Genomic DNA, 24,611 nt, shown 5'->3' with positions numbered 1-24,611 from the left:
AAAATACAATGAAGAAGCAGTAGACATTCATCACAGCGACTGAGACAACACTTGAGTGCGATTCTTGACTCTGGGTTCCTAATTCCATCTTTCTGCTAATGTGCATGTTGAGAGTCTGTGTGTGGGTGATGGCTCCAGTGGTTGGATCCCTGCCAACTACATGGAAGATCCAGATTGCGTTCCTGGCTCCTGACTTCAGCCTGTTCCAGTCTCTACCATTGTGGCTATCTGTGGAATTGACCAGGCTTCTAGCTTTCAAATACATTTAAAAACTTTTAAATGAGGGGCCCGCATTGTGGTGTAGTCGGTGAAGCTGCTGCCTGCAAGGCTGGCATTCCATTTTGGTACTGGTTCAAGTCCTAGTTTCTCTAATTCTGATCCAGCTCACTGTGAATGCTCCTGGAAGAGCAGAGGAGAAGGGCCCAGGCGCTTGGGCACCTGCACCCACTTGGGAGAACCAGAAGTTCGAGGCTGCTGCCTTCAGTTTCAGCTAATCCTGGCCACCGTGGCCATTTGGGGAGTAGATAAAACTTTCTCTCTCTCTCAGTTTCCCCCTCTCTCCATTTAACTGCCTTTCAAATAAATAAGTGAATCTTTTCAAAAAATGAAAGGAGTAACACCGCAGTAGGTATTCATTCATTTATTTAGTAAGTTGAAACACTATTCATGTGCCACATAACCTTACCCTTTTAAAGTATAATTTAGTAGTTTTTAGTATATTCACACAGCTAGGAAGCTATGTACTAATTCCTGAGGTTTTTTTTTTTTCTCCTTACTCATTAGCATTTACTCTCATTTTCCTCAAGAAAATCCTTGGGAACCACTAACCATTAAGTGTCTATGAACTTGCCTTTTTTGGATACTTCACATAAATAGAATCATTCACGTGACTTTGAGTCTTTCAGTTAGAATGTTAACCAGTTTATCCTAGGGGCAGCAGGGGTCAACATCTGCAATGACTTTCCTGAGACAGACACACTGTATTGTGTTAATCCATTCACCCAGTGGCAGATACTCAGGCTGTGTCCACTTGCTTGGGTATTATGAACGATGCTACTGTGAACTTCTGTACGCAGACCATTCTGTGGATCTAGGTTTTCAATTAGGTGTATGCACAGGGAGAGAAGCTGTAGGCCACATCGTAACTACGTATCACTTCATTTGTTTACTTATTCAGCAGAGTGGCAGAGGAGGAGAGAATCCACTCATTGGTTTTGTCTGCAAACACCCACAATAGCTAGGGCCAATCCAGGCTGAAGCCAGGAGCCAGGAAAGTGCTATGATATACTGTGCTACAACACTGCCCCCAGGATTGCGGAACTCTTACAGCATATACAACACGCATATTTCTAGGCACTTTATTTGAATAAAACGTAGCTCAGAAAGACCACGAGCTTGTAGCACACAACAAGCCCAACAGGATGAAGATGCCAACTGCTAACTTCTGAGTGCAGGGATTTTCACCTTGGCCTTTCATTTAGATTAAAATGCTGTCATATCAAAAGGTATGTGTAAGTGCTGTAATTGTCCACACCTATTCATCTGCCTCAGGGTCTGTCGAAATAATGTATGTGGAATTCTGATATAGAATACTGACATCACAGGCTGGTGTACCTTCCATACCACAAGGCCAGCCCTCGCGCACAGTGGACGCTCAGTCTAATGGTTAAGATGCCTACATCCGACAACAAACTCTCTGGAGATGTGTTACTCACTTATGGCTCCTGTCGCCAGTTGCCTACTACTGTGGACTCTGGGAGGCAGCAATGATGGACCAAAAAATTGGGTTGCTATCACACGTATGTGCGAGAAACGTACTAAGTTCCCAGCTCTGGGCTTTAGCCCTGTCCTGGATGTGGTAGGCATTTAGGGAATCAATCAGTGGATGGTAATTCTGTCTTCTTATCTGTTTCTGTGCCTCTCAAATACATAAATAATAAAACATTGTGAAACTTGGCATAGAAAAAGTCTTCCTGCGTAAAAAGCTCATTTCCTTATACATGTGCTAAGTAGATTCTACTTTCCTTATGGGTTCTTCCCTTCTCCATTCTCTACAAAGAAGTTAAGACTTGTTGGGGGCACTGACAATGCCCTGCCATAAGATGATGCCTGGACCCTACTGCCTCTTGGAGCCTTGGAAGTGCCCTGTGATTGGCCCTTTACCGCATGCCTCGGGTGTGTAAGCTGATTGGATAGGATTGACAGATAAGTCAGGGGCTTTGGGGGGGGCGGGGCTTCTGCGTAACGGTTTTTTACAGAAGGCAGCGGAGTAACGGTTTTAACGGATTTGACGGAAGCTCTCAAAAGAGCGCCTCGGACGATCTCCAGTGTCGGGTGATTTCTTCCGTGGGGCGGAAGACACCGATAAAGACTGGCTGAAACTCTCACCTAAGCTTTAGAAAAGATTTGTTAACTTCTTATGTGGTGATGCTTCCTTTAAACCTAAGCTCAACAATATACCTCACTAATAAAATAAAACACATTTATGAATTTAAAACAAGAAACCTATTTTGGACCTTTTAAATATAGACCAATCACAGAGGAAGAATAACAGTACATATTTGGGTTAAATGGGGGACATAGAAAAAGAATGCAGAACTAATGAGGTTTGTAACACAACCACGACTTAATTTCTTTCTAGAGGAAAGAATGAAAGGCGAGTAAGAGGAAAAGGAAGATAAGGGCTTTGAATAAATGATTCCAGCCCATAACTACTCATAGAGACCCTCAGTCATGCTCCTTGAAGATATTCCCAACTTTCCTGCAGGATCGCTCTCACCACAGAACACCTGATTCCAGAAGGACACATCAGTTATTCTTGACCACCTGATTCAGAGATCTGATCTTCTTCCCCAGCAGGTGGGGTCGCAGGTATCAGATTAAGAACTCCCATGAGTGTTCACAACTCACTTCTTGAAAAACGAAAAGCCAACATTCATAGAATATGCACAAAGAGTCAGTTTGAAAACTAGCTCAAACTGGATGTTTAAATCATCCTTGGCAGAAAAAATTTTTTTCAAGTGGCTTTTCTTTTTCTTGTAAAAAAATGCCTGCCAGGAAAAGCTTTAGATTTTTCCCACATTATAGAATTAGACCTATAAAATCAGAACAGGTATAATCCTGGATACAATTTTTTTTAAAAAGGACCCTAACATACAGAATTTGCATTATATAGTCACATAGGAGCTGAGAGGCTACGATAAAAAGATAACAAACTTGCTAATTTTTTCAACTTTATTTTCTATTAAAAATATGCACCTAACCGTGGCATCTACTGGACGATTAAGCATGAGGAAAAAGAAAACACTCCGAAAAACAAAAAGAGTAAGAGAAAAATCAGAGTCAAGGAAACAGCTAAGTAGGAGAAAGAAAAAAGAAGATGGACAGACAGAGGAAGGAGGGAGGAGGAGCAAATTGGCTTAGTCAGGCTCTCTTGGGACAGCACGCTGAGTTACTGGACCAGAAAGGAGGGGTTGAAAGCTACTCCTGATAACTGGTGGAGGCTGAAAGTGCTACTTAAGTGCCTGGTGTCTGTCGAGAAAAGAGGGAGGTGAGGTTTGAGACTGAGGATGCCAAGTGCATTCCCAGCCAGCAGAGTAAAAAGGAAGCATTAACAGTAGCCTCAGGGGAAGCTGAGCATGCTAGCCTGTGAGCCAGAGGGCAAATGTGGCAACAGCAGCGAGCAGCAGCTGCATGGAAGGGAAAAAGAAATAAAGAAACCACAGGAAAATTGGCAGCTTTAGACACGTAGGGCTGACTCGGCCCTGCCTGGATCTTTAGAGGAACAAACTGCCTGGAAATAACGCAGCCATCCTCCACCGCCAGTGGGTTACTCATCAACAACTGAAATGTGACCCATTGAGGTTTACTTGGCAGCAATTACACTCACCATGGATTTAACTTTGTGCAACACGGCTCTGCTGGGACGATGTACCTAGGATACTCTCAGGATTCAGCTTCACAATATCCATCAATCAACATGCTCCATGACAAATGGCTCTCCAAAATGTAAGAAAAAATATTCAAGATAGGGTCTGGTGTAGTACCGTAGTGGCTAAAGTCCTCACCTTGGACACTCTGGGATCCCCTATGGATGCCGGTTATAATCCCAGCAGCCCCACTTCCCACCCAGCTCCCTGCTAGTGGCCTGGGAAAGCAGAAGAGGATGGCCCAAGACCTTGGGACCCTGTACTCCTGTGGGAGACCTGGAGGAAGCTCCTGGCTCCTGGCTTCAAATCGGCTCAGCTCCGGCTGTTGTGGCTGCTTGGGGTGTGAATCAGCAGACAGAAAATCATTTGTAAGATTATCTTACTAACTTTTATCAGGTCAGTAAATTTAGGACTACAAATGTTTCAGTTGCAGAGTATTTCTGTAGAATAAGATAATACTATGTAGGTATAAATTTCTTAAAACCCAAATCAAGAGAGGAATCAAAACTCTAGAAGTAAACCATGACCATGGCTAACTGGCTTACTCTTTCTTAGCAGCAGTCTTACTAAAACCTTTTACAGGGACAGGGTTGGTAATGTATGGACTCACATTCTTAATTATCACTGTTGCTACTAACAAAGGTAGGAAAGCAACTCCATTGTGAATGCTAAGATCTGGACTTAATATTTTATATTTGCCAATGGATGAGAATGGATGGAATATTTACAATTAACATTAACACTGATTCAGGAATGTGCTTCTAATCTTTTCAAACACTTGTAAACATGAAAAGTTTTGTTTAGGGCCTGTGATGTGGCACAGGGGATTTAGCTGCCATCTACAGTATCCCACACGCATGCAGTTCAAGTCCTGCTTGCTCCACTTCTAATCCAGCTCCTTGCTATTGTGCCTGGGAAAGCATTGAAGGCTACCCAAGTCCTGGGATCCCTGAACCCACATGGGAGACCCAGATGAATCTCCTGGCTCCTGGCTTCAGCTTGGAGGTCATCTGTGGAGTGAGTCAGCAGGTAGAAGGCCTCTCTCTCTCTCTTTTTTTTTTCATGTCTCTCTCTTTCTCCAACTCTTTCAAATAAATAATCTTTTTTTAAGTTGTCATATTACATGACATTCTGATTAGTAACTCACCTGATACTCTGATATTTCAGCTTACACTGTTAGATTTATTTCTTACCACATAAATTTTATTTATTTTTATTTTTTAAATTATTAATTATATTTATTTTTGATAATTTTTACATAGTTGATTATGGTCAAGGGCTACAGGAAGGTAGGTGAGATCACCATTTCCACATTCTATTTTTCCTTTCAGTATCTGGGGGAAGGAGGTGAACAAGGAGAGAAGCCTCCCTCTGTACCCTGGGATGGTGGACAGCCATCTGATACCACCCAGGTCCCCGATACAGGGCATGCTCTGAGGGTCCTGCTCATGAGGTTTTGATAGTTCAGCAGTTCTGAATTACTGTCGATCCCGCCACTCCAAGCACAATGAAATCTCTCCAGACTCCACTGGCTGACATAGTCCACTCTAGAGTCTCCGTTTGCCCAGGTATTCACTGCCAACAACTGGCTGGGGCAGTTGATCAATTTGTCTGTCCTCTGTCCTCTGTTATGGTACCAGGTGTCCTCTGCAGACTCCAATGTACTGCCGTATTTCTATGTGCACCTGGATATGCTGTCCACTGCTCTGTCTGAGCCACCGAGAAGGCCCAGCTCTGACACATGTACTCCATGGTCAGACCATGGAACCTGCAACTCTCCATGGTTAGGGTTCTGAGTCCAACAATTCAGTTGGGAAGATCCCCAGAGAAACTTCATCTAAGGTGATCCCAGAACTGATTCTTGTGTATGCTTGACAAAACAGGGTCCAGCACAGTCTGTTGCCCAAATTTGCTTATACACATGCACGTGGTTGCAATTGCTGGGCCAGCGCTGTCTTCTACACAAACCAATGGGTGTTACAGCATAGCCCAATCCTACCCACCACACACTTGGCCTTTATGTAAACCAGTGGGAGCTATAGCTTAGTCGAGTGACCCACAATAAGCCCCACCATGCCCACCCGCTGCTTTGGTTCCTGTGCTTGCCAGCATGTACAACAGACTGGTCCAGTCTGTCCCACATCCCATTCAGCTCTCATGCATATCAATGGGCACTGAAGCCTAGTTCAATCCAACTAGCCCACTATCCAGCCCACACACCTACTGGCAAATGTCACTCTCTGTCTAGCCATGCCTGCCCCAGTCCTGCTTCTCATGCTCACCAGTCAGAGTGGCAACCCAAGAGGGAGGTGCCCACTGTTCCCCCTAATGAGCCCACTCCCACTCCTGGATCTTGCATTCTCCAGGTGGTTCTGCAGTTTGGCTTGACAGAATTTGCCCCCCATGCCAGCAACTGCCAGCTGATGCTGTGGCAAAGCCCAACCAACTCACATTCACACTGACTTATGCCTGCACCAGGAGGAACAGAAACCCAGCTTGGCTTTCCCCTGATCCAGCTCACATGCAGGTAAACAGGTGTTGTAGCCCTGACCCGCTTGGTCCGCCCCCATCCCAACTCAGACTCTTCAATGGGAGTGGTGGTCTAGCAGGGGAGCCCTCCACAGCTCCACTACCAGCTCTGCCCCCTCCCTTCTTAGTCTCACATGTGCTGGTCGGGTGCTGTGGCCCAGTCTGGCATGGCCCACCTATCCTCGGCATTTGCCAGGGGGTGTTGTATCCTGGTTGGGCTTGGCCAACCTCCAATTCCAACTCAATGTGGTAGGGGCTACAGCCTAGTCCAGCCCATCCGGGCCCCAGTCCAGGCCCTCATGTGAACTGGCTTGTGTTGTGGCCCAACCTGGCCCAACCCACACTCCATTCTGGTGCTCAGATTTGACAGCGGATGATATAAAGTGGCCCAGCTTGGTTCACCCCCGACATGGGCCGAAGGTGTGCTGGTGGGTACCATTCCCTGGCCTGGTCTGGCCTGCTCCCTATCATAGTTCTTGAGCTCACCTGCAGAGACTATGTCCCAACAGAGGAGTTGTCCTAGCTCCTCCATCAGAACCTCTCCCAATGCCAGATCTTGCACCCATCAGTGGGTTCATGAGCCAGCCCTACTTAGCATTTTTAAAAAGTGCCAAAAAGGTTAGCCTGTGGTGAGTGTATACTTCCTGGGTTGCACAGAACTGCCTTCTTGTGGTGTCCTCTCCTGGCACAGAAGCACAAAGAATGTGTGCCCTCATGCGTGTGCACAGCATACTGACAGCTCTTCTATATGGGCCACTGACCTCACCAGGGGCCCTCTCCCACAGGACCTTAGCTAAACCTAACACTGCTCAATGCTATCTCTCTAAATACCTTATTATTATTAGGGATTAAAGTTTCAGCAAATGAATTGAATTACTGGAGAATATTGTAGATGGCAAACTTGTTCTTTGAGACCCAGCTCAAGTGTCTATTAAATATCTTCATTCCCCGAACAAAGTTAGTTACTCTGTCATCCACACTCTAACTTATCAGTCTGTGATAGAATGATTTCCTACAGGGTAGAAATTCTGTCATATCCATCTTCCCAGAATTGGGCACAGTGCTCTGCAAGCAACAGGTACCAACAGATATTTGTTGAATGAAAACATTGGGCTTTTAGAAACAGTGAAAGAAATATGCTGACTTTTAATTGCTTTTTCTCTACTTACAAGCAATGCATTATAATACCATCTTCCTTTCCCACCTCTACAAATCCAGACAATAGATTTACAATTTGTTTCTTTATGATATCATCAATCTTAAGTTGTCTATAACCCTAGTTTCTTTGGAGATAGAATGCAGACTTCTCAGCCAGTGCGAGATTATGAACACTTCATTCATGAAATACACACATCCACATAAAGACGAGGCTGAACACATTTCCACAGGAGCAATAAATAACTTCACATGCCCTTGTGAGACTCAGCTACTGAACTCGCCTATTAATTTTCTTTACTGAATATATTTCCACATCAAAAAGGGTTCCCAATCATTGTTCTATGTTCCTGAGGTAGGTAAGGTTTAATCTTCTTTTACATAACTATTCTCTTGCGCTGTGATCACGCAGGGTTACAACTATTCTAAATCTGTCATAATCCTTAAAACCTATCAGCCTTTTTGGGGGGTATGATTATCCACTTACTAACGAAAGTTTAAATAATTCAACCATGGTCAAAAAGTTAGCTAACACTGAAGCTCTGGGACTAATCTCCAATTATTCTGAGCATGGGAGCGTCTGCATTCATACATGCTCATGCTTCTATTGCTGAACTGCACACAGTTACTAAGGCGGTTGGCATGAAAGTTTAATACACATAAGCAAGTTAATTACACATGTTGATAACACTGCTGATGTTTACTTGACTTACAGCTGCAATTCTATTAGTAAATATTCCCCAAAACCACCCAAATTTCAAGTCTCCATAGACAAGTAAATAGAGCAGAAGTAAGTCTAACAGGCAGAAAGTACAGTAAAGTGGTAGGGTAAAGGCAGTCGTGAAAGAAGTGAAAATTAAATCAGGATTTTCAAATAAAGATTCATTTATATATTTGAAAAGCAGAGTTAGCATGTGTGTGTGTGTGTGTGTGTGTGTGTGTGTGAGAGAGAGAGAGAGAGAGAGAGAGAGAGAGAGAGAGAGAGAGAAACAGAAACATCCTCCATCCGTGGTTTGCTCCTCAGAAGGCCACAAAGGCCAAAGCTGGGCAAAGCTGAAGACAGGAGGCAGGAGCTTTACTCAGCTCTGCCATGTGGCTGCAGGGCCGACCGTCTGCCACTTTCCCAGGCACCTTAGCAGGGAGCTAGATTGAAGGTAGAGCAGCGGGGAGGTGGCCCAGCGCCCACCTGGAGCGCTGCAGCTGCAGACAGCAGCTTCTACCACTATGTTACAGTGCCAGGCCCAGCTCCTTCATTTTCTAATAATAATTCTAAAATATAGAGTGAAAAGAATCAAGCCAAACATTAAAAAAAAAAAATAAGTCTTGCAAGAAAAGCACATGGCAATTTTTTTTGGGGGGGGGAGTCATTTTCTGGTTTACTACACTGAAGGAAATTTGCCAGTATACACAAAATTCCTTGCTGGAAAAAAAAAAGCAAAGAAAAAAGAAAATGTTGGAGCCACACCAGTTACCAGCAATTCCAACAGACATAAATACCACAGTAAGCAGTCGTTAACCGGGTAACCCTGTGCAGAGATGCAGTAAAGCTTCCAGAGGCAGAGCGAATCCCACAGAGGCAACGCTGCTTTCCAGACAGCCTGCTGCCGCAGGTGACATGGCCTGGCGCCGAGAAGGAGAACAGGGAGGGTGCCTAGCAGCTCCTCCCCAGCCCCAGCGACAGCCACCAAAAGCAAGGGCAGGGCAGGGGGAAGTGGCTCAGCAACGGCTCCTCTGCAAATTCAACTTCCAATCGCACACTGTGAGTCGGTAACTCACTTCTCTCCAGCCGGCATCATTAGCCCCTGGCAGAAATGATGGCTTCCAGCTGTAACTGGCAGCACACTTGTGTGATAATTTACACAAAGATTAAAAATGAAAATGTAACATGTAACTTTCTAGCCTTACTGCTCTATTATAACAAGTATCTTCTACCTCTGCCTTGTCTCTTTTCCTTTTTTTTTTTTTAAACTTCTGACCTCCAGAGAAACTTAACTGCTCTGGAGAGCGTTAAGTTAACACAATTGGTTTGGTTTATTTCCTTTTCTGGAAGGTGGTACATGAAAATGCTTCAAAAATTTAAAAGAACGAAATTAAGAAACCAGAAAAACTGCTTGGAAATGTACTAGATTGGCCATCTATAAAATATCAACCCAAGCAACAAATTTATAATATCCCATTTCTAGTCACAATGACTTTGATGAATTTTTATAGAAGCGTGATGCTGTGAACAGGCTCAGGATGGTTAGGTCAAGTGTGCAGAAAGGCCTGACAGGAGAGTTAGCTCAACATAGGGGGGGGGAAGGGGTGGCCGGCCACGTGGCCTAGAGGCTAAAGTCCTCGCCTTGAACGCCCCGGGATCCCATATGGGCGCCGGTTCTAATCCCGGCAGATCCACTTCCCATCCAGCTCCCTGCTTGTGGCCTGGGAAAGCAGTCGAGGACGGCCCAAAGCCTTGGGACCCTGCACCCGTGTGGGAGACCCGGAAGAGGTTCCTGGTTCCCGGCATCGGATCAGCGCGCACCGGCCCGTTGCGGCTCACTTGGGGAGTGAATCATCGGATGGAAGATCTTCCTCTGTCTCTCCTCCTCTGTGTATATCTGACTTTGTAATAAAAATAAATAAATCTTTAAAAAAAAAAAACCATAGAGACGGAGGAGAACAGAAACGAAGCACTGGGCAGATCTTCCTCAGCAGGCCCCAATTAACAGGTGCTGCACTGGGTAGGTACAACTTTTTTGGTGTAGATGGTAGGCCCTGTATCTCTGTACTAGAAATACAGACTTCAGGCCAACCAGGCTACCACAATGCTTTGATGTTCACACCATGCCAAGGGAGCAGACCTTGACTGTGGAGTTGTCTCGGTATGCCCAGAACCCAGAGGAGTGCAGGCACCGAACAAGCGGTATCCAATCAATTAAGATTATCCAACTCTCTCCTTCATCCTGAAGAGACTTTTGGCTTATATTTTGATTCCCTTGCAGTTTAGTTAAAAAAAGGTGCTGGTCAGAAAATAGAATTAATTTGGTTTCTTTAACAGTTAAATTTTTCATGATAAATAATTTTGCTTTATCTGCTATCATTTGCAAGTTTGCTTGATGCAATAATCAAAGAGTCATACAAATATTAACAGAAGTAGAAAGTAAAATGCTGGTGTTTGAAAGCTATCTCTACCAGGGTTGGCACAGTGGTGTAGCCCGCTAACGTTTTACCCACAGCGCTGGCATTCCACACAGGTGTTACTTCATGTCCTGGCTGCTCCAATTCCCATCCAGCACTTTAATAACATACCCGGGAAAACTTTAGAGGGTGGCTCAAATCCTTGCGCCCCTTAACCCATGTAAGAGACCTCAAAGAGGCTTCTGGCTCCTGGCCTTGGATTGGCTCAGCTCCAGCCATTGTGGCTATCTGGGAAGTGAACCAGCATATGGAAGCTCTCTCTCTCTCTCTGCCTTTCCTTTCTCTGTAAGATATGCCCTTCAAATGAAGATATATAAATCTTTTTAAGAAGCTGCCATTATTAGAATGCCTTTTACGCTATTCTGACTCTTACTGACTTTATATTTGCACCTCTTTTTCCCTTACATTAAAAAATTTTGATCTGAGGGTGGGCACTGGGTAGCTAGTAGAAGCCTCACCTGCGACATCATCATCCCATATAGGCACTGGGTTGAGTCCTTGCTCCTCCACCTCTGATTCAGCTCGCTGCTAATGTGCCCCGAAATGCAGAAGAAAACCCCTGAGTGTGGGCCCTGACACCCACATGGGAGACCCAGACATGAAGCTCCTGACTCCTGGCTTCAGTCTTGCTAGGCCTGGCCATGGTGGCCATTTGGGGAGTGAACCAAAGATCAGGGAGATCTCTTCGTCTCTCTGAACTCTGTCTTTCAAACAAATAACATAAGTTAAAAAAATTGACAAGATCTATATCCCTATTCTCCAAATAAACACACACAAACACTTAAAAAAACCTTGATCTGGAAGATGTTAATAATTGCTTATTTGCTTACTCCATTAAATACTCATAATAGCTTCAGTGAATTATAGCAATATTACCTAAAAAAGAAGACCAGTAAAAAGTGTTTAGGATTTCTCCTGATTCTTTTATCTTAGAATATAAGCAGAGGGGCTAGCATAATGGTTTAACTGGCTGATCCTTCCCCTCCAAGTGCTGGCATCCTATGTGGGTGTTGGCTCATGTCCCAGCTATTCCACTTCCCATCTAGCTTCCTCCTTATGGCCTTGGGATCCTGCATCTGTGTGGGAGACTCAGAAGAGGCTTCTGGCTCCTGGCTTTGGATGGAATCAGCTCCGGCTATTACAGACATTCAAGGAGTACAGATGCAAGAGTTTTCTCTCTGTCTCTCCTTTTTTCTGTAAAATCTGCCTTTCCATTGAAAATAAGTAATCTTTAAAACAAAAGAATACAAGAGCAGTCTAAATACCACTTTTCTGTTATTTTATTTTAGGGATGCACTTATTTCAAAGGCAGAGTTACAGACAGATACCTTCATCTGATGGTTCACTCTGCAGCTGACTGCAAAGGCTGGGCTGGATTGGACTGCATCCCAGAGTCAGGAGCTCCAGCTGGTCTCCCCCACACTGGCAGGGGCCCAAGCACTTGGGTCACTTTTGCTGCATTGCCCAGGCTTTTAGCTGGGGGCTGGATTAGAAGAGAAGTAGCCAGGATACAAACCAGTGCCCGTATGGGATACAGGTATTGCAGGCAGTGGCTTTATCCTAGTGTACCACAATATCAGTCCCCAAATACTGAAGTTGCAAAGCCTGCCAGTGTCAGCATCCTATGTGAGTGCTGTTTCATGTCCCAGCTGCTTCATTTCAAATCTGGCTCCATGCTCAGCTCCAGCCACTGCCGTCACTTGGGAAATGATCTAGTAGAAGAAAGACCTCATATCTCTCTCCTTCTCTCTATAACTCTGCTTTTCTTTTTTTCTTTAAAAGATTTGTTTGTTTTTATAGTAAAAGCAGATTGACAGAGAAGAGATAGAGATAAAGGTCTTCCATCCTGGGCCTGGCACTGTAGCCTAGCAGCTAAATCCTTGCCTTGAATGAGCCAGGATCCCATGTGGGTGCTAGTTCTATTTACAGTGGCCCCACTTCCCATCCAGCTCCCTGCTTGTGATGTGGGAAAGCAGTCGAGGATGGCCCAAAGCCTTGGGACACTGCACCCGTGTGGGAGACCCAGAAGAGGTTCCAGGCTCCTGGCTTTGTATCAGTACAGCTTTGGCCACAGTGGCCATTTGGGGAGTGAATCACTGGACAGAAGATCTTCCTCTGTCTATCCTCCTCTCTGTATATCTGGCTTTGCAATAAAAATAAAATAAATCCTAAAAAAAAAAAAAAGGTCTTCCATCCCCACTCTCCAAATTTTCAATCTCCAGTTGGCCTAAATAGCTGGAACAGAGTTGATATAAAGCCAGGAGTTAGAAGCTTCTTTGGTGGCTCCTGTGCAGGTGCAGGGTCCCAAGGCTTTGGGCCATCCTCTAATGCTTTCCCAGGCCACAAGCAGGAAGCTGGATGGGAAGCGGAACAGTTCTGGCCGTTAGAAAGTGAAAATTTAGCCACGAGGTCATTGCATTGGGCCCTGTAACTCTGCTTTTCAAATAAAAGCTAAATAAAACTTTTAAAAAACAGAGAAAAGGTTTCACAATGCCATTTCCACAGACTCTTCCATCTTGAGATCCTTAGCCTCAACTAAGCTGTCATCAAATGACAATCATAAATTTTCCACTCAAAGAAGAAAGTTATGAAAGCCGAGAGTACTTCATGCAGAGATGAAAGAGCTATCAAAATTTAACTCAAAGCGATTTAATTTGTGAAGGAAAAAACAACATTGGTGGAGAACCATAATCTAAGATCTTCTCCGTTAGACAATACTACAAACTACATATCTGCTCAGATATTTTCTGAAGCTAATAGGAAAAAAACCCCAGCATACGCATTTTGTCTTCTTTATCTTATGGTTGTAGACAAAACATACAGAAAACACACAAAATCAAATGTGATTGCAAAGGGTATCATGACAACCCGTCAATAGAATACTTTCTTTTCTAGACACCTGCCACCTCCAGGTCTCAAGGAGTTTTGTTTCACCAAGCTTTCAAAAGGAGGTAACCTCCCAAAGAGAGGGCTATCATGTCTCAGCCAGGGAGTCGAGCATGATGGGACCACAGATACACACCCAGTTAACCACCTGCCCAGTGATTGCTTTACTTGACCGTAACTTGAGTAAGTTACATATTCTTTGGGGGCAGGTGTCTGAGTAAGTTACTGGTTAGAACACTCATGTCCAGTATCAACAGAATCAGGGTTTGATGACCCCCTTTGGCCTCTGATTCCAGCTGTCTACTAATGCAGATCCCAAAAGTTAGCAGCTGATGGCTCAAAAAGTTGTATTCCTGCCACTGTTGTGGGGCAACTCGGATTGAGTTCCTGGCTCTCAGCTTTACCCTAGCAAGCTCCATGTCTGGAGGCTGTAAGCATTTAGGGAGTTACTCAGAGAACAGGAGTGCACCCTCTTGCACTCAATTTAAAAATATATATTATATATATATATAATATATAATTATATATATATTCTTCGGCTAAAACAAAATGCTTCATGTGGCCAACTTTCAGAAACAGACCTTTCATTACTTTTCAGAGTATGTCTTTCTTTGTCTTTTACTTAGCTTGAAACATCAGAGGCAATATAATACAGCTCCACAATGTTGACATTATATCATAAGAGATAAATGATGAGCATTCTGAATTAATACACTTTTATATTATTTTAAAATAGGAAAATCTGTTTCTCATTTATATTTCTAAAGCAGTATTTAGAATAAAAATGGATCTTTTTTTCTGGCTCAGGTAATGCAGATCAAGCTCAGGGATATGAGAAAAACAGCTTTATTTTACAGTGGATTCCAACTGTTCACAACAAAAAAGAAAATATCATTAATTTGCCCAAAAGACCAGTTAAACTTAGGTGAGTTTTTCCTCTGCAGGATATTACCTTATGTACATAAATCCATCATCTGACCGACTTACCAATCCTACATTTAGATCTCTCATTACTTACAGAAAGCTCTCAGGATGAAAATGGTTCGGTAAGATGATAGTCACAGTCCTCTAATACAAACAGGAAATGTAACATTGCTGGTTCACCAACAAAACCATGTTGTTAAAGCAGCCTATCCCCCCTGAATTAATATTTGAGCAGCCAAATACTTAAAAAAGACATGCAGACCATCTTAAAATGAGTGTGTCAGTTAATTAATTCTGTGATCCCCTGCTACCCGCCGAGTATTGTATAATCTGTTATTATTCACTGTCCTATAGATCATCTGTTCTTGGTGCTGGTTTGTTCCAGGAAGAGAGACAGCTGCAACACTATATCCCTGTTCAACCTGAGGACCATCTGACTTTAATTGTAGCACACAGCTTGATGTGGCTCTGGCTAGGAGAAGTCAAAGCATCGTCTGTAATAATCTGGAGAAGCAGAAACCTGCCAACAGCGGGCTGAAAACAGGGACTGGTGCTGCCTGGCTGCCTGACGGGCTGCAGGAAATATGATTAATGAGTAAGGTATAATGATATCAGGAACCCGATTAGCACCACAGAAAGGTCACAGATCAAAGTAGTATGCATTTCATGAGCTACAATCATTGCATAAAATCTGTGGACTGGAAGAAGTAAACCAAAAAGAGGAGGGGCATAAAGCCCTGATGTGATAACATGCCAATAAAGACATAAAGCACCATTCGAGCAACTTCGTCACTTACAGAAAGTTAACAGTACGTGGTAAAATGCACCAATACAGACTGTTTGGGAAAGCTTTGTGCATCACAGGTACATTACAAGTATTTCAGCTCTTACATTCGTTCATGCAGACACACACCTAAAATCAAGTTTTCATTCCTGATTTTGAATTTAAGTGATCAGAAATATAATTATTCAACTCAAAATTTTACTTGAATTTGATTTACAGAGAATTTTATGCAGTCCTGATTGGGAAAGTAAGATATTTGAAAGCCTAAACTACAAAGACATCTGTGAAACTTCCCATCTTTTCCAGGAATCTCCAGGGGGGAAAAAACATTAAGTAAACATAATAATGAGTTATAATAAATGTGCAGCTAATATTAATAATACCATTTTCTTACAATTTCGCAATCATGTCTACGGTTTGAGCCCAGGCAGCCAAAACCCACATTTGACTGGAAGCTAGAAAGTGGCAACCTTCTTTTTCTGGGCGCTCTTGGGAAACCCGCACCCAACAGGCTGGGACTCCTCCGAGAAGGCATGGGGGCAGGTGAAGTACAACCAGAACACTGCTGAAAAACTACATAAACAGGATTTATTCTCCTTTTTCTGCCTTTCAGATATCTCTCAAAATGATGTAAATGCACCAACAAACCTCTTTGTACTTGAATAATTCAAATTAGGATAATGATGATTGAAGAGCTGGCTCCCCTGAGATTGAACATCGTAAATAATATTTGAGAAAGGGTGCTTCAATCACAAAAATATCAAAGCACCATTTAATTATTTTTCTTAAAAAAAAAAAAGAAACAACTCCTCAAGAACAGGGATGATACTCCATTCTCACGTACTATAAATATTACTTTTATGTCAGTTCACCATTTAGCACAAACCTTTTTCAAATGGTGGTTCAAAAAACATCACAAAGCTAAAATACGACCAGAGATGACATAAAAATATCTTTAAAAATATCTGTTAGACATGGAGGATAAATAAAGATCTCTTATAATTTCAACTAAAAAGACAAAACAACTCAGTCTAAAAACAGGTAAAAGATCGAGTCAAGAACACAGATGATTGGCAAGCAAGGCCGTGAGAAGACAGCCCTTTCTGGACAAAAGAAATCCACACTTGGAAAGACATACAATTCTAATGTCACTTACAACTTCCCCTTATCATTTCAATGACACTGGTCACTAGGGTACGGTGACTTCAACTAACAACAGGGTAATTGCTACAGACCCAAACAGGTAAGAATAATAATATCAGTCTTGGCAGATACAGAAATGCAACAGCTTTATTGGAGGGCACAAAAATGGCACAGTGAAAGCATGCCAGTCACACGACACGGGTCCCACTCCTAAAGGAAGAATGAAAATGGATGGCCACACTGACACATACCTGCAAATGCCAACAGCTCCAAAGTGCAGAAAACCTCACCTGTCTGCAAACTGGTAGATTTTAAATAATGAGAGCAAAATTCCCTTATTCCAACCTTTTTCGAAGTAAAATGAAAACTGTATTTTCCTCTCACAAAATTAATTCAGAGCCCATACAATACAGGACACTGGAGAGCTCGCTGTAAGCACAGTAATTACTGTCGGCTTTTAAAGTTTCATATTCTAAAATAGTAAATGAAAATGTCTCTTCAAAAGATCAACACATACAGGACACAATTTCAAAATTTTATCTCTTTTACTGAAATGTGTGACTTTCACCTTCTAACCTGGGACATAAAATTATGTTTCATTCTGGGTGGGAGAAAACTACATTTGGAAAAACATAAAATTCTAGCTTCACTTAGAACGTTTCCTTATAATTTCAATCATCATATATAATATGGAACTCACTTGAATTCTGCATAAAAAAAAGAATAAGAGGAATCACTATACTTTTCCATTGAATAAAGTTTCATCAAAGCACATTTAGCAACTCATTAACTATTATGTCACTTTCAGTCATCTTAGCTCAGCACAACGAGGACTAATGATTATAAACCCACACATGAAAGATGCTTTGAGAACAGCCTCATGACAGAGATGATCACTATCTTACCAATCGGTTTATGCGAACAAATTCTTCAGAGGTTTTGGCCCAGGGAGGAAGTTCAACATCAGACACTACTGTTCCATCATCCATCACTCCAAGATTGTAGTTATTGAAGTTGACAAACATCTCAGGAAGATAGTAAAATTCAGGAATCAACTCCTACAGAAAAAGAAAAGATTATATTATAAACCGAAGGACATCAGCTAGATATGCATAACAGAGTTTGATTATTCACGGTTGTGCAGAACAAAACAAACACAGGAAGCATTTTTTTCCCTCATCATATTGTATCCTAGAGCTATCACAAGTTTCTATTCGAGTAGACAGAGCTATCCAATCACCTCTAAGTAATACCTTATTCGTATCAATAAAATTCATAGGCTTTTTTCTGTTTTCAGGATACAACTCCTACACTCACAAATATTAAGTACCCATGTTTGAGTAATAATTGAGATTTCACAAGATTTAAACAGAGATCACAATGCTGTCACAACATCTAAATTTTCTACATGAAAGATAAAGAAGTGTTGCCAGAAATCCCACTCACGTTTATAACACAAGCATTAAAAGGGCACGTCTTCAGCCCCTTCATTGGCCAGGAATGTGGGTTCAGTGTATTTCCTATTATTTGGCAGCATATTTCATCCCCCTCACATTTCAAAGCATTCAAATTCAGTTTTAAGATACTTAACCCTAATGAAAGACCAAAATTAATAATCTAGAAGATGACCTGCAAAGAGACTAAATTAAAAATGTCTTGAGTAATGACACTTAAAAGATATTTCAATTGAACATTTAATAAGTAGAAAAACATAGTCAGTAAAGCTTTTGTGTGCAATCAACCCCATATATAAGTATTTCAGAGGCCCTGTAGATTAGACTTGAAATCCAGTCTTGACATGGGTCAGTGGCTCAGTGGTCTTTCAGATACCCCCTCAGGGCCAACCTTGGCAGGCCTGGCTTTCTGAAAAGTGGAGTAAAATAGGCAGGTCATCAGATTTTGGACAAGGTCAGTATGAACTTGCCAGAGCAGAGAAAAAAGATCCAGCAGGAATTGAGCTATTATCACTTCCATCATCCATGTGAAATGTTGCTTGACTGTGAATTGTACATCTTTTGTTTACAATCACAATAATTAGCTAAGCAGAGGAGAAATGAGCTTGCCCTCCAAGTGCCTGACAAACACCTGATCATCAGACTTTTTTTTTAAGAAAAATATTTACACTCAACACATTTTTTAAAAAACAACACTGTGTAAAAGTTTACGCATAAATGAAATTAGGCAATGATCACACAAACATTTAAGACTCTTATCTTACAAAAAAGTAGTTAAGTTGAATGGACAAAAGGAAGACCTTAAGACAAGATGTATGTTATGCAGGGAAAAGCTACATTCTATTTGTATGAGCTACTATTTATTGCATCCTCGGAGTTAAGTGCTAAGCCAAGTGTTTAAAAAACATCATTATATTTAATCGTTAAACAACTTTACAAGGTCCAAATTTTACTTGAAAATGAATTAAGACTTGAAAAAAGTTATGTAACTGCCCAAGGTTATAGAGTTAATACATTTCAGATCGGGAACCTGTACCAAGACTTGTTCAACTCTAAAGCCTGTGTCTTTAATCCTTAAATAAGCTTAGTTCTCCTATGTAAAGTACTAAGCATTTTAAATATATTTTAACACGCATTCCAAGCCATTTAAAAAATAAACAGCATAGGGGCCCGGCGGCGTGGCCTAGCGGCTAAAGTCCTTGCCTTGAGCGCCCCCGGGATCCCATATGGGCGCCGGTTCTAATCCCGGAAGCTCCACTTCCCATCCGGCTCCCCGCTTGTGGCCTGAGAAAGCAGTCGAGGACGGCCCAATGCATTGGGACACTGCACCCGCGTGGGAGACCTGGAAGAGGTTCCTGGTTCCCGGCTTCGGATCGGCGCGCACCGGCCGTTGTGGCTCACTTGGGGAGTGAATCATCGGATGGAGGATCTTCCTCTCTGTCTCTCCTCCTCTCTGTATATCTGACTTTGTAATAAAATAAATAAATCTTAAAAAAAAAAAAATAAACAGCATAAACATCTAGCTCTCTCATAAAACTGGCTCTCCTAAAATAAGTAATTTACAGTATGTATTTATAGTAATTACTGTATGAACAAAGAATACAAAAAGGTAACACTTAAGTGAACCATCCTTTTATTTACTTCAATAAGAAACATTTTATAGCATTTCTAAAACTATTTTGCTGAAGTGTGCATTGAATACATTCCTGACTTTGTGGACTAAGTCTTACTTACTGTCCGTATTATCCGTGCTACTGAAGAGGAATGTTACCACTCCCAGGTTTTACTTATATCCCTTTCTTGTTCATCAAAAATAAAAGGTAGCATTTGCTATAATTAAATGACAATTTAATTAATTAGCATTAATTAATTAGTTAATTAAAACCCTAGCACTAACATTCAGCCCTTCTGGTTATTTTGGATCTAGGAGAATTATTGTATAGGGGCAATAATAAGCCTAACACGCAAAGAAAGTTAGTGCTCTTTCAACACAAGAATTGAGTTAGGAGTGTGGTAGAACTGGGTGGGAATTGCTGAAATCAGAATAATTAGCATTTAATTACAGCAAATGCACCTTTTACCAGCATCTCCTACCAGAGAAGGCTCGAGTTCAGTTCCAATTTCCTTCCAGTGTGCCCCAAGGGACACAACTGTCCCCCAGATCACAGACCCAGGTGGAGCTGCCCATTCCCTGACTCAGCCGATGCCTTTTGGGAATGGTCAGGGCATGGAAATTTCTCTCTGGCCCTCTGCATTTCAAATAAATAAGCAAAAACATTTTTAAAGTTAATATTTTTAAACAGACTGAAGCTAAAGAGGTGTCAGATTTTCCCTGAGACTAATGAGGCAAGTTTCTAAATATCTCTAGTCAGCTACATTTAATAAGAAAAAGTATTTCTTTTTCACTTATTTTCAAAAGGAGAGGGACAGAAAGACACAGAGAGAGAGAGAGAGACATAAAGAGAAGGAGAGAATGAGTGGAAACTTATGCTCACTCTTCGAATGCCCACCACAGGCAGAGGCCAGATTAGAGTAAACCTATGTGGACGGCTGGAACCACCTGAGCCATCATCACTGCCTCCAAGACAGCTGATCAGCAGGAAGCAGAACCTGAAGTAGAGATGGGATTTGAATTCAAGCACCCCACCATGGAATGCAGGCCTCCCCACTGGTGTCCTCGCCATAGCACCACATGCCTGCCCTTTCTTCAGCCTGGGGGGCAGGGGAGGGGGGAGGGGAAGAGAATGGATGAGGGTTGAGGTTAAGCAGGATTGACACTGCTTGTGTCTGCTTAGGGATGAACCAGAAGAGCTCTCTTTCCTAGGCCAGGCAGCCCCAAGGGAACCCAGGGAGTGAAGACAGGCTGGGTTGTAGTTCTTTTTCTTCCCCTTAGTCAGGGATCTTTCAGAGAGAACAGTTAGCCCATGACACATGGTATCCCTATGCACAAAGCCACTCCGTTACTGTAGTAGAATGTAAATGTCACATTCTTATTAAAGCAATAAAGTAAGAAGCTCCTCTTAATTTATTATTTGATGTAAGTCCTAGGGGGCTTTTTTTTAAAAATTAGCTTTTACTCTTTTTAAAAATGTATTATTGTTTATTTATTATTTTGAAAGGCCAATTTACAGAGAGAAGAGAGAGAAAGAGAGACAGAGACAGAGAGAGACAGAGAGATGTGTTATCTGTTAGTTCACTCCCTAAATGACCGCAACAGGCAGAGCTGACCTGATGATCCGAAGCCAGGATCTCCCCTGAGGGTGTAGGGGCCCAAACACTTGAGCCATCTTCTGTTACTTTCCTAGGACACACACTGGGAGCTGAGTCAGAAGTACTCTAGCCGGGATTCAAGCCAGCACCCATACGGAATGCTGACGCTGCAGGCTGAGGATTAGCCTGTTGAGTCACTGTGCTAGCCCCTATTATAGAAAGCCATGTCAGGATCAGAGACAGAGAACTCAGAGCTTTACAAATTAGTCTGAAAGGATAAATGTACTAAGAGGAAAAAGGGATGTAGAAACAAACAGCATTCCTAGAAGTTCAAAAGAGAAAATGTAATCTGAAAGTTGGGGCAGTTAAAGAAAACTTTAGGGGAACCCATGTAACAACACTGTGTTTCCCCAACACAGGGCTCATCAATCATCGCCTGTTTCTGTCTTCCTCTGAGCTACAGGACCTCTGAGACCCAGGACTCCATGCCTCTTGTTCACACCGCACCCCACACCCAGACAGGGAATGGGACACATATTAGACACCAAATAAAAGTCAGGTGGTTGAATGGTCGAAAAATGGAATTTAAACTGAAAGATTAATAACCAGGGAGGTGGGCCCGGTGGCGTGGCCTAGCGGCTAAAGTCCTCGCCTTGAATGCACCGGGATCCCATATGGGCGCTGGTTCTAATCCTGGCAGCTCCACTTCCCATCCAGCTCCCTGCTTGTGGCCTGGGAAGGCAGGAGAGGACGGCCCAAAGCTTTGGGGCCCTGCACCTGCATGGGAGACCCGGAAGAGGTTCCTGGTCCCGGCATTGGATTGGCGCGCACCGGCCGTTGCGGCTCACTTGGGGAGTGAATCATCGGATGGAAGATCTTCCTCTCTGTCTCTCCTCCTCTCTCTATATCCGGCTTTCCATGATAATAAAAATCTTAAAAAAAAAAAAATAACCAGGGAGGAAAGGTACGAGCATCCCAGACAAGAAGATACTTAAAGAAGACGTACAGAGACGAGAACATGCATACCTTTTGTTTGCACCAATGACGAGACACCTAATTATTCAGGGTAGCTGAGAGATGAAGTTGGAGAGGTAAGTGGGGTCTAACTACAGAAAGCCTCGCACACCTAACTGTGAAGCCTTGGTCCCTCTCCAGGAGAGAAGAGACAGAGAGAGAGAGAGAGAGAGAGAGAGAGAGAGGGGACAGGAGTTTAGAATAAGACAAACATTTCGAACAAATTAGTTGTAACACTGATACTGTCAAGATTCCATATAGAGCATAAGAGACATCGTCAAATAAATACAACTAAACTAGTAAAGAGTGAGCACATACACTTAAAACATTCAAAAATTCCAGTAAAGGGCCCAGTGCGATGGCATAGCGGCTGGGGTCCTCGCCTCGCACACACCAGGATCCCATATGAGTGCCACATCTAGTCCCGGCAGCTCCACTTCCCATCCAGCTCCCTGCTTGTGGCCTGGAAAGGAAGTCGAGGACGGCCCAAAGCTTGGGACCCTGCACCCACGTGGGAGACCTGGAGGAAGCTCCTGGCTCCTGGCTTTGGACTGGCTCAGCTCCAGCCGTTGCGGCTGCTTGGGGTGAACCATCAGATGGAGGATCTTCCTCTCTGTCTCTCCTCCGCTCTGTATATCTGACTTCTCAATAAAAACTAAAAAAAAAAAAAAAAACTTTCAAAAAATCCCAGTAAGAATCAGTTGATGGCAGGCAAATGCCTTCTTAACATGAAATGAAACATGCTGAACTCACCTAAAATACACCCACTGGTAAACAAATGAAATAATCATGTGTATAGACAGTCAAAATTTTGCTGTGGATGATGGCATGAAAACTAAACGACAAAATTCCGTTTTTATCCTAAACGAATCTTTCTAAAATCTAAGTCTTCACATAATACAAGACACTACACTTCAAAATCATCTCCTCTGACAGATGAAATTTAGTAACACAGTCAGAGATTATGTGCTTCTAATACTTTTAATGCACATTTACAAAGTGAAGTATGTTTTATATTCATCAGAGCAGAGCATTCAAGAGCTGGATAAAAAACACATGTTCAGCAATTCTTTAAAACATCAGTGGAAAATGATAAGTAAACAACACTGACAGAAGGCAGACATATTTACAATTCACATTTTCTTTTGGCTTGCTGACAACAGTTTTAATCTCTATCCGCTAGCCCCTGGCAGATGGGTCTCAGCGGCAGGTAACATGGACAAAATGTAGTGTATCATCTCCTAAAATAAAAAAAAATCTGAAAGGTTCAAGCAGAGGTTATAGCACAGTTCAGGATAAGCCCGGCACTTTGATCCCAAATCCCAAAGCTCTCATGGCATAATGACAAGGATTGGTTGTGACCACACATATGCTTTAGTTTTCTTCATTAAGTTATGATCCCCACTGATATGCAGGCCTTGGCAGCCAGGCTGCACGGCTCTCCTTGTATTAGTCACCAGTGCTGTCCACTGAACTAAAACCATTGCGTCAATGCATTTGGGCAAACATGCCACGTACTAACCTACTGAGTCAATGAAATGAAATAATATTCAAAACCAAAGTGCAAAGACATTACATTTCAGGGGAAAAATGGAATATTTATTTTATATGAAAATTCTGACAACTCAAATGTAAGTATGATAAATAAGGCAGTTAGCGGAAAGTCCACTGATTTGGGGAGATGGATGGTAAAAAATAGGCAAAAGCAAAATTTTAACATTTCACCACTTGAAAAAGAATGCATTTTCAAAAATATGTATTCTTTAAAAAGTGTGTGTATTTTGGTACATGTTAGCTTTCAAGTATTCATTTTGTCAGCCTGAAAATAATCTTTTTAAAAAAAACCATTGACTAGAGGCCAAGTATGTTGAATTATACTTATAAGAATCATTCTTAAATGGTCTGCATGTCCAAATGCTTCCAAATTGATGATTAGATTTAATTTCTCCTTACTTAGTGTACAATGTGTTATTTCTTCCATTTTGTAAAAGAAAAAAGTTGCAATCACCTATAATTCTTCTAGACAAAACCATAAATAATATGTGGTTTTAGATATTATGAAGCTATTACTCCAAATGCATTTAAATAAGGAAAAATCACGAATTACAAACCTGTAGGTAACAGATAATCCATTCTAGCATGATATCGTGGAAAGAATAACTGGTTTGGAGCCTAGTCTACTTAAGTGTCACATGTCCTTAAGTCAATTTCATTTTTGTGACTCTTACTTATCTCAATTCCCATCTCCTTAAACAAAGGGTTGTTGTGAGGCTCATATGAGAAAACACAGAATTATATGCACATCACAAATCACTATTCTCATTATTATGATACCTGAAAACAGCATGCCAAGCTGCAGACTCAACTTGCCTATCTTAAAGCTAATAGGTCACTCATTGAAGTATA

General features: G+C 42.2%; 1 protein-coding gene across 3 annotated transcripts in view; it reads right to left on the bottom strand.

The window, feature by feature from the left end:
* LRBA (LPS responsive beige-like anchor protein) overlaps nucleotides 1–24,611 on the bottom strand; it is a 609,418-nt gene that overhangs the window by 107,412 nt on the left and 477,395 nt on the right. For all 3 annotated transcript variants that reach the window (XM_058666763.1, XM_058666762.1, XM_058666764.1), the window contains exon 47: nucleotides 17,433–17,585. In XM_058666763.1, coding sequence (XP_058522746.1) covers nucleotides 17,433–17,585 — 153 coding nt within the window. The remainder of the gene's footprint in view (nucleotides 1–17,432; nucleotides 17,586–24,611) is intronic.

The sequence above is a fragment of the Ochotona princeps genome, chromosome 7 (assembly GCF_030435755.1).
Source record: "Ochotona princeps isolate mOchPri1 chromosome 7, mOchPri1.hap1, whole genome shotgun sequence".
NCBI classification, from domain to species: Eukaryota; Metazoa; Chordata; class Mammalia; order Lagomorpha; family Ochotonidae; genus Ochotona; species Ochotona princeps.
This window is presented reverse-complemented; position numbering and strand designations above follow the sequence as displayed.